The 10,873-nt window shown below is 33.8% G+C and overlaps 1 protein-coding gene across 4 annotated transcripts in view; it reads left to right on the top strand.

Annotated features, from left to right (window-relative positions):
• The window catches only part of LOC106464108 (myosin light chain kinase, smooth muscle-like), a 41,907-nt gene extending 33,416 nt beyond the window's left edge, over nt 1-8,491 (top strand). For 3 of the 4 annotated variants that reach the window (XM_013924219.2, XM_022391769.1, XM_022391770.1), the window contains 3 exons: nt 648-722; nt 3,080-3,163; nt 7,522-8,491. In XM_013924219.2, the coding sequence (XP_013779673.1) occupies nt 648-722; nt 3,080-3,136 (132 nt within the window). In that variant the 3' untranslated portion in view covers nt 3,137-3,163; nt 7,522-8,491. The remainder of the gene's footprint in view (nt 1-647; nt 723-3,079; nt 3,164-7,521) is intronic. The other variant, XM_022391771.1, reaches the window with a different exon arrangement.
• Nucleotides 8,492-10,873: the final 2,382 nt, after the last annotated feature.

Here is a 10,873-nt window from a genome sequence, read left to right as displayed (position 1 = left end):
GGATTCGAACCCGCGACCCTCAGATTGTGAGTCGAGCGCCTTATCCACCTGGCCACGCCGGGCGTTTTCATAGCAATCTTGCTATTTATATAATGCCGGTAGCGCTTTTACAGCATGAATTGAACAAAGAAATTCTGATTAGAAATACTGAATTATAAGAAAAACTAGAAAGAACTGAAAGATGAATGTATCACAGAACCCAAAGTATTATGTATTGTAATTAGCTTCGTGTAACTTTAACGAAAGTGCTCACAGAACCCAAAGTATTATGTATTGTAATTAGCTTCGTGTAACTTTAACGAAAGTGCTCACAGAACCCACAGTATTATGTATTGTAATTAGCATCGTGTAACTTTAACGAAAGTGCTTTTATTTCGATTAGTTCTCGTTATAAGATACGGACCTGAAAACTTCATTTATATATGTATCACGTGGTCATTAAGCTTAATGTTCTAAACTTGAATATCATTACTGTTTTTATACGCTATTCCTATTAGTCTATTTATCGATCCACGTATCTCTCTTATCCATGTTTGCATATATCATAAAGTAATAGATAAAACATACCGGCTTAGAAAGTATAAATTACATAATTAATACTTATTTTACAGAAAGTTTGCATGATTTTGGTTACTTTCTCTTTTCAGGAAGATAAAAAGAAAGAAGTAGCACAACTGAATAAAACCAAACTAAAAAAGTTCGTAACCCGTCGAAGGTGGCAGGTATGTTTTGAGTTTATGCATGTGTTGGTGAAAATTAAGTTTTTCTATTACACACAAAAAAAAAACATGAAATTACATCTTCTTTTACGTGTGTCGATTTTTATCCACATGGCATAATCCGGTTGTTAGCATGCTCGAACTGTGAATTCGAGGGTTCATGGTCCGTTGTCGTAAAGACGCTCTCCGCACTTTGGAACCGTGGAGTGGTGGATCAAATCCAACTATTTGATCAAACAAGAAATAGTTGCTAAAGAATTAGCGGTGGGTACTGTTAACCAACTGCTCTTACTCCAGTTTATGAGCTCGAAATTCTAAACGGGTTATGCAGAGATAGCTTTTTTTGTGTATAGTTGTGTGCACCAAACCTGAAACAAGGTTTCTCCACATTTGTATCGGCTGCATACCATTGTTCTGAAGAGCTGTCTTCACCTCTAATTCTAGAAGCACGTGCGAATATATACAATTGTTGACTATTTACTTCTTAACAAAAATATATAGAACTATTAAGCATTAACCAGCTGCAAGAGTCGTGGAAAAATTCGGTGAAATATAATATTAGAGAAATTAGCTCTTCCTACAATGTTAGTTGTTATAAGGATTGTGAAAATCGTATTTATATCCCAAGCCAACGTTTGATTTGATGGGTGTTATTGAACACTAGCATAAAATACCCACGCTCCACTGCGAGATTGTAAGGCCCCCCACATGGTTCACAGAGGCCTCAGTGTACCAGTCTAGCGTCTCCATTATCTTAGTTACTTCTATAGCTACCCCAATGCGTCAAACCTTTAACTGATTTGGCTGTTGCCATTTTCTGAACTTAATTCTATTCAACTCTTTTTTTTAAAGCAAACAATTTTAACTTAGTTTCTCAGATTCGCTTTTTTTTTCTTCCTGTGTTTTTATCTGAATTATTTTCATTCTCCGAATTCTCCAGTATTCTCTGATTCATATTTTTCTTTCCATGTTTGTGTTGAAAAAGAGAATTTGGCAGAAAACCTTCACATATTGTTCATTCAGTAAGTGAGAATTAGAAAAATATATGATACTTTTCTATAGACCTTCAGGAAGAAGAATTATGGGGCTAAAGGGCTATGGGACAAACAATTGGCCAAAATCTTTTGAGTCAAATCTAAAAAATAATAGCCAGGTGCACACCTTCAGAATCCCTTAGTATGTGTGAAGAGTTTCAGGTCTCTTGGAGCTATGGCGGTCACACATACACACAGAGGCTCTTTTTATAGTTATAGATTACCTATAGTTTCAAAGATCAAACCATGGTGCTTGTTGTTAAGTGCAAAGCTGCGCAATGAGTCATCTGTGCTGTGCTCACCACGAGTATGTAAACCCGATTTTTAGCGGTATGAGCCCGCAGAATACCGCTGAGTCACTAGGGGCCCAAACCATGGTATGGCGGGAACACCCTGGGATGTAGTGAGCAAACTCACTTTTTTCTCTCTATCTATTGACATATTTTATATTAGAGGAAAATAAAATAAGAAATAAATTCTAAAATAATCAGTAATTATCAATCAATAAATTATTAATTACAGAAACGAATGTGGTTTTCTTACTAAATTATAATAAGCAATCGTTTCTACACAATCTAACAAATAATATGGCAGCCTACTAAAGATGAAACTATACTTACTTATAGTTATTGTTTAGTGCATATTATATGTAAAGATACATGCACACCTATCTGATTTTTAGACAACAGCTTTTATGAATTTTTTCTTCACCGCATCAGTATCATTTTATTACTTTTTCTTGATAATCTCTTGCAAGAGGTGAAAAAAGGCCAATTTCCTCTATCTAAATTTTTCTTCACCAGAATTTCTTCACGGCCTTTTTCTCAAATAATTGGTAAATGTTGGTTGGTTAACACTGGAATACTGTAGTGAAACCAAAACTGTTTAGTTCGTCATTGAAGATTGTTATTGTTTTTTCCAATTACTGGAAACAAAACATAAAGGAAATTTGTCGAAGAAGCTAATATAATTAAACTTACGATTAAAAAAAAAGTGCAAAATAAAATACTGTATGATCAGGTCAATTCGACTGGGATTATACCCTTTATAGAGAAACTTTGTTTCTGAGAGGGGGAAATGTCCTCTGCTTTTGAGGAAATTTTATATGAAGTGAGGAAATTTTCAACTAATAAAAAAGAATTTCCTCATGGTATCACGAGGACATTTTATATTATTCCTGTATTCGCGAAAAGTTTTTACATGAAGAGGAAAAAAAATTAAAATGTTTACTTTTAGCATTAGACAAACTTACCCATAGCTTGGATATCAAGATGCGCCATTATTCATTAACTTGCCCTCCTGCTGGTTTGATTTGTTCTACTACAGAAAGCCGTAAATACGATTTTGGCATTGAAGAGGATGGGAGCGGTGATCGTACCGTAAGCTTACGAAGAATTTGGCTGTTAAAAGGTATGTTCTGTTTGAAAGTCTAGCGATAAATGTAACCATGGTACGGATATTATAGCTAAGCATTAGGTAATTACTATTTTGCTAATGATAAAAGTTCTGCCTTTGATGTTCATAATGCTATTTGTACGTTTGCGTGACAGTGTTTTAAAAACTGTAAAATATGTTTTGCATATTGTTTTTATATTAATTTAAGCTGATAAATACGTCTACTTTGTACTGGTTTAGTGAAGCATTAAATATGTCATGTATACACGATTATGAACTCCAGAAAATCTTTCAAAGTTTGTTTATCTGTGCAACATTTGGGCTTCTCATTAGGAACATAAATTATCTGTAATGAATTATATCGCTCAAATTAACTTCACGGTCGTTTCATTTATTCGTAATTAGGTGCACATGTAATAATTTTCACTTTATTTCCGTATTAGTATTTCTGTCAATAATGATTATCGATTTTACTTTTCATTTAGTCATTTTATACATAAGAGATTAGGAACTGGGTCTGGCATGGTCAGGTGGTTAGGGCGCTCGACTTGCAATCTGCGGGTTCGAATCCCCGTTACTCCAAACATGCTCGCCCTTTCAACGGTGGAGGCGTTATAATGTGACGGTCAATCCCACTATTCGTTGGTAAAAGAGTAGCCCAAGAGATGGTGATGGGTAGTGATGACTAGCTGCCTTCCCTCTAGTCTTACACAGCTAAATTAGGGACGGCTAACGCAGATAGCCCTCGCGTAGCTTTGCGCGAAATTCAAAACAAAACAAAAATAATATTTTTATCTATGCAAAATAGGTTGGTCACGTGTCGTTTCAAGTAATTCTGGGCCTTATAAATGTAGAGATGTAGCAATATAATGGTTAGTTTGGTTTGTTTGAAGTTAAGCACAATGGGCTATCTGTGCTCTGCCCACCATGGGTATCTAAACCTGGTTTCTAGCGTTGTGAGTCCGCAGACATACCGCTGTGCCACTGGGGGGCATAATGGTTAGTCTGTAAGAAAACTGGTAAACGCAAGGATCTCTTTGAATAAGGAATACAGTAGTGGGTGCTTGTCTAGTGCGTGCCTGTTAGACTCATTCTTTGCCCTGTTATTCAAAGGCATCTGATGTTGAACTTTATTACAAGGCAAATCGAAAGGAGATGCATCTTTCTCTAGGAAAATGTGTAGTTGCAAACCACTAAAAACTGATTGAAAAGACGATTTGACAAGTTTGTAAAGTGCAACAGAATTCAAACTGTGAAACTAACCGATTCCAAATAGCAGCTTACATTTAGTCTAAAAACCCCTTATTTCGGTTGCAAACAGAAAAGTAAAGCTTCAGTAATGCTTAAAGTGCAAACTGTAAACAGTGAATGAGTAAAGGCCAGAGAATATTAAATGTGAATCGCGAAATGATGTTATGGTTGAACACAGAAATAATTACATGAAACGACTTATATCACTTGTGTGGTTCCAAAATGGTAAACCGTTAGACGTGGTATAATGTATTGAGGAACGTTCTTGTTACTTTATTTTTTTAGAAGGACATAATTTAACACATTTGCCACTCATAGCTATTTTTTTAACCTTATGGACAAGGATTTTTCTAATTTGACAATGCAGTAATCAACCATGTGTGTTTCGACGGAAATATGTGTAAATGACAGTAACTTTAGCCACACTAACTACCACATCTCAGTTCGACTGAGCACTTTTGGGAATGGATGTGAACATCGTATTGGGTATCAAAACCTTCTGCCGATACTTGTGCAACAATTGCAAGCTATAGTCCTCTATAAACGGGCTGCAATGGAATGTGAGACCTTACGGCATTTTGTGGAATATATGCTACCTCGATCTCGATTCCAGGCTATTATCGCATAGAAAGGTAGTCCAGCCCACTAATCCCTTTACTGAACTGCACTGTGCATTGGCTAGTGTTACTGTATTGATTCTTGCCTTCAAGTGGTAGCCATATTGCTGGTCTCTGAATTGTCAGTTGTAACCGCGTTAATGACAAGCACGTTTTCCTGGTACTTCTTGTCACGTTATTGTGTACAGCTTAATGCATTTGTGTTACTTTTTAGTTTATGAAGTAACTATGAAAATGAAATATCTATATAAAGTGCAAAAATACTTGTTCTTATCTGTTTTCTTATTGCAATGGGCTGTCTCCACTCAGTTCACCGCTAGAAATCGAAACCCGGATGTTTGCGTTTTAAGTCATTAGACTTACTGCTAACTCATCGGGTGGGGAGGAGGCTTGTTTGTAGAATTGGCATTGTAAAAATGACAATAACTTGTAATATTGTGTTGATTTAAATTAATTTTGTTGTGATCTGCTGAATTATTAATAATAAAGTTATAATATTAAGATAAGGACGACACTTGTGTAAGTGTTTTCACACAGATGTATTGAAGAAATATTTCCATATTCGCTTGATATTTTGTACATATCAGTTTTTACCATATAATCAATTTTATCTTTTCTTTTTTTCTACCTCTTATTGCAATGCACTAAGTGCTTTTCTTGTTTAAATCTTGGTGCCACATTAATGTTTTGATACCACATGAATAACAATGAATGTGATAAAGCAAGACTAAAAGTACGTCTTATAAAATTATAGGCTTTGGAGAAATAAAACTGCTGTGTTAGAGCTAAAGGCCGAAAAAGTGGAAGATATTTTCTGCGAGTCAATTTTTTTCCTGTTAATAAACAATGGCTCTTTAAATATTTCTAAAGTTGTGTCATAAAAATTGCTATTCAGTACATCAAAACCATTGGTGGATATTAAATTTTGTTTTTTCAAAGCCCTTACAATAATCTTGAAAAAAATAACAGTTCGTTTCAAATGTATGTTCTTTTGTCATGACATCTATGATCTAGAAGTACATGACCTTTAACATTACTCTGCACAGATGTTTTACTTGAGGTAACTGGATCTATAACACATTATCGGATGTTTTTGCATCAACGTACTTTCGCACCAATTTTCACTCTTTATCAGACTGCAAGTAAACCATAACATGCAATTGAATCAACAATTTATTTAAGCCTTTGTTCTTCATTACATGGGCAACCTGCTTTGTTGCTTGATCACTGTAATTATTGTGATATTTCCTACTAACTGTTACCTTCTACACAAGTACGATAGTATCACTCAAAAAGGAAACTATAATCCGTCTATGTAGACAGGTATAGCTTGTATATAGGAATGAATATTCTCAAAAGTAGCAGTAGCATCATAATTGCTTAATAAATTTCAAATACATTCTTACTGATTTCACAGATGTTATGTTTTCAGTCAGATATAGAGTAGATTACTATAAGTTAATTTCGAATGTACTAACAATGTTTTGTTCATTAGTTTCTTGAGAGTACTGTAGCCCTATATGCTATAACAGTTTATTCCATTTACTTATTTGTTTGTTATGACAAACTTTATCTGTCAAAATACTTCAAAAAATTAGAAAAAAAACTTTACGTAATAACGAATTCAAACAAAACTAGGCAGCTAAAAAATCTTTGAGTTTAAGAACGAAAGTTCTATGTGTTCAATCTTTTAAAGTGAGTTTCACAGTTTAACAGAGATAAGAAGAATAACTTATCTTGTCAGAGGGTGTTCTAAAGTAATTGAACTCACCTGTATGGACTTTGACGAAATGGAGATAATTATTTAAAATTCTGGATACAATTGTGGCAACTCACAGGCTAACGTCAGCGAATGTATCGCAGACTGTGTTGTAAGAAACAGAATAGAGAAAAATAATTCGTCTTGACAGTTTGGTGCTAACGTAACTAAACCAGTCTGTGTGGACTTTTGACAAGAAAAAGAAAATTATTAGAGTTTTAGATATAAATGTGATGTCCTATAGTGTAAATAATTTTTATACATACGTTTCACTTGTTTTGAAAATACTATTTTAAAACAAGTGGATTGTGTGCTGTCCGTTTATTGTTCGAATTTATCGCCAACAAGTCACAGGCACCTACTGTAAAGAATCCAGCCCCATAAAACTTGAAAATGGGTAATTTTTAATTTCTAATGACTTCACGTGAAAGGGTCAATGCTCAATCCAGTTCAGTTCAAATATCAATGGTCAAGCCTCATATTAAGTGGGAACCCTCATAAAGTTGCCAGCCAATGCAAATACGTTCAATACGTTTCCGTTCAATCGTTTGTTTCTCCTTATAAATTAATCAAGTTTGGAGTTAAGTTTATTTTAATTTAGTGATTTTATTTTGCTATTGTTATTCTGTATCAATTTAAAGAGAGAAAGTTTTTTAATTTCTCCTTCAATCTGCGACAATAAATCACGGACTAATGATTTTTATTACAGAACGACATGTTCATTATTATTTTTATTTTTTTTACAGCAGAGTTTATTTCATTGAATTTGGAAAAAGAGAAATATGTGAAAGAATAACTTCCGCAAGATTTTCGACTATTGGCTGTGATTTTCGGCTTCGTTTTGATAGAAAGTTTTTATACTTACCCATTAAAGATGTGCAGTTTACTATTTTTGACTTGAGAAAAGTAACGTTTGTAGTTTTTATTGCTACAAACCACTTTAATATATTTTGTCTGCCATGTTAACTAGCCCGAAATGAAGATATTTAAAAATATATATATATAAAGCCATATTAATAGATTGTAAAAAATAAACGTTTGTTTAGATTATACTCAATTCACAATTAGCATAACTTATAAAGGTAAATATGTATCTGATATTCATAATAGTATTAGCTGCATAATTCGTTCAATTGTGGGAAGATTATTATGTATATGAATTTAGATCTGTAAAACAAAATTATCTCCACTAAAATAAAACTTCACAACATTCTGCATCAGAAATGGTAGCGCTCTGTCTATGTCACCATTTTTTATATTTATATATACATTTAAGCAATGTAAAAGTAATCAATGTTTATTTTAAATGTACTTAGTATGATTCTGATGCTTGATTTGTGTGTGCACTTTGAGAAATACGTGAGACTAGTATCGTGTGCAATGGATGTTTAATTAATTAAATTATTCGAAGATATATAAATCCTTTGTATAACTTAGAAAAGAGAGCTTTTTCCTTAAAAATAGTTTACTGAGTTCATTTAATAGTATAATAATAACATTTTTCTCAGAATATTAATTATAGCTATAACAATCACTGCAAATATTAAAGGTGGCAAGCTGAAGTAACTGAAGGAATGTCAGTATTTTACTTCTATGTTAGAATGATGCTACTTAAAATTTTCAACTCTGTTCAGTTATGTCAAATGTTTGACCTTTTCGATGTTTTCTCTGCCATCCATTTACGTGTGAAGAATGTTATTAAAGAAATATTTTTATTGTTTGCAAATAAAGGTTTGGTTTCATTTTTTCTTTAAAATTAAGTGCATAGCTTTTTCTCACAAACACTTTTTTTCCCATTTTTCTACAAGTTTCATATTATAAATCCGCATAATTAACACATAAGACAGTAACTATTTTTCACTCTTTTAACATATACTCTTTCCTAACTCAAAATCATGAAAAATTTAGAGTAATATTAGGATTCTACTTAAAAATGGTTCAATAGATATGTGGCCAATAGGAGAAATGGTAGAAACTTTGTCAAACTTGAATTCGTTTTTATCGGAACATTGTTTAGATATTTTTATATTATTCACCATATTTGTGCAAAAAGTCAGATAAAGGCGAGTAAAATGTTTAGCAAGTAATTAAAAACTTTTGAATAACAGTCAACATCACGAAAAAAAGATAAAGTGTATGTTTTGTTGCTGACTATGCAGAATAAAATTTCTTACCAAATATATGTCTATCTCCGTTTGGTAACTTGCTTTATGATCATTTTATAGGCACTATTAAAGTCTAACATGTTTGCTTTGTCATCAGTATAGTAATATTGTTGAAGCCTAATGTTATTGCTTTGTTATCAATATGGTAGTATTGTTAAAGCTTAACATTGTTGCTTTGCCACCTGTCTAATGGTACTGTTGAAGCCTAACATTATTGTTTTGTTATTGATCTAGTTGAAATGATGAAGTCTGACATTTTACTCAACATAATTGCTTTGTGTCGCCCAATACCGGATTATGAAGCCTAACGTTATTGTTATTTAACTGATCTCGTGAGTCTAATATTGTTGCCTTGCCTTAGTTTCATTTGGGATTATGAAATCTGATGTTGTTACTTTCTCAAAGTACTAATTAATTATTGATATAGTTAGTTGCTTTGTGTCGCCCAATACCGGATTATGAAGCCTAACGTTATTGTTCTACTGTTATTCAGGTGTGCTAATGAAGTCTTAAATGGTTGTACTCTTACCAATATAGCAGATATTACAAGGCTTGACATATATTAGATGGTCATAGTTTGAGTTGGGCTGGTGAACCATGGCATTATTTATTTTTCATTAATATTGGTGGATTTATTGGCGACGTATGGCATTATTTCTCTCTCATTGAGCCGGTTGGATAAACCTGGTATTGGCACATTGTCACTAATCTAACTGGATTTACGAAGTCTTAAAATGTCACTCAGACCTAGCTACGTTTTAAACTTGAAAGAAACGCGATGTTTGTTTGTAGATTTTAGTTCTCAAAATACAATAATAATAAAAATGTAAATTATACTTAGATATCTTAACTATAGTAAACATATATATTAGGTCGTCAAGAAATTAATGTCGACTTTTGGAACACTTTCATTAACCATCCCCCCAGAAACGTACATCACGTATAATAGTTAAACGAACCACCTAAACGTCACATTAGTGTAGCTTGTATAATGTTAAAGTTTAATATCCTCTAATCTCTTATAGTCATGGCTTATGACGAGAGACACATTCAGCATGCAATACTGTTTGAATACAAGAAGGGAAACAACGCCTCTGTAGCCACAAAGAAGTTTCGTTCAGATGACTTTAGCCTTAAAAACTGTAATGGCAGGAGCCAACATGTTGGAATTGATATTGGTGCTCTGAAGACGCTTGTTGAGTCTAACCCAAGGAAACACGCTCGTGAAATTGCATGTCTCTCATGAAACAATACGTAAACATCTAAGAAATATGGGAAAACTCCATAAAGAAGGTGTTTGTGTGCCTCACGAAGTCTCCGATCATCATCGTTTTCAATATGTGAACGTTGCTTCGTCTCTTCTGGCGCGTAATGCGCTTGAACCATTTTTGGACAAAATTGTCTCTGGTGATGAAAAATGGATTCTTTATGCGAATATTAAACGCAAAAAACAATGGCTCAGTCCTAGACAAAAACTACTTCCGACCCCAAAACCTGGACTCCATCCGCAGAAAGTGATGCTTTGCATTTGGTGGGACATCAAAGGAGTAATTCATTTCGAACACCTCAATCAATAGCGAAATATCAATGCAGAGATCTATAGTCAGCAACTGGAACGTTAAAATCAACCCCTTCATCAGAAACGCCCTTCACTCATCAATCGGAAAGGTGTTCTTCTCCCCGACAATGCACGTCCACATGTGACACGTTTGACAAGATTATGGAGTTGGGTTGGGAAGTTTTCCCCCACCCACCATATTCTCCAGATATGGTACCATCAGATTACTATCTTTTACGTTCGCTGCAACACCATTTTAATGGGAAGACGTGTGCAAAGGTGTAAGGTTTTTAAAGAGGATTTCGACATGTCTTTTGCTTCAAAGCCAAATGATTTCTTTAATCAGGGCATTAACAACCTGATTGTAAGATGGAA

This window comes from Limulus polyphemus, unplaced genomic scaffold (assembly GCF_000517525.1).
Source record: "Limulus polyphemus unplaced genomic scaffold, Limulus_polyphemus-2.1.2 Scaffold1562, whole genome shotgun sequence".
NCBI lineage: Eukaryota > Metazoa > Arthropoda > Merostomata > Xiphosura > Limulidae > Limulus > Limulus polyphemus.
Note: the sequence above shows the minus strand (reverse complement) of the source record. Positions and strands in the feature narration are given on the sequence as shown.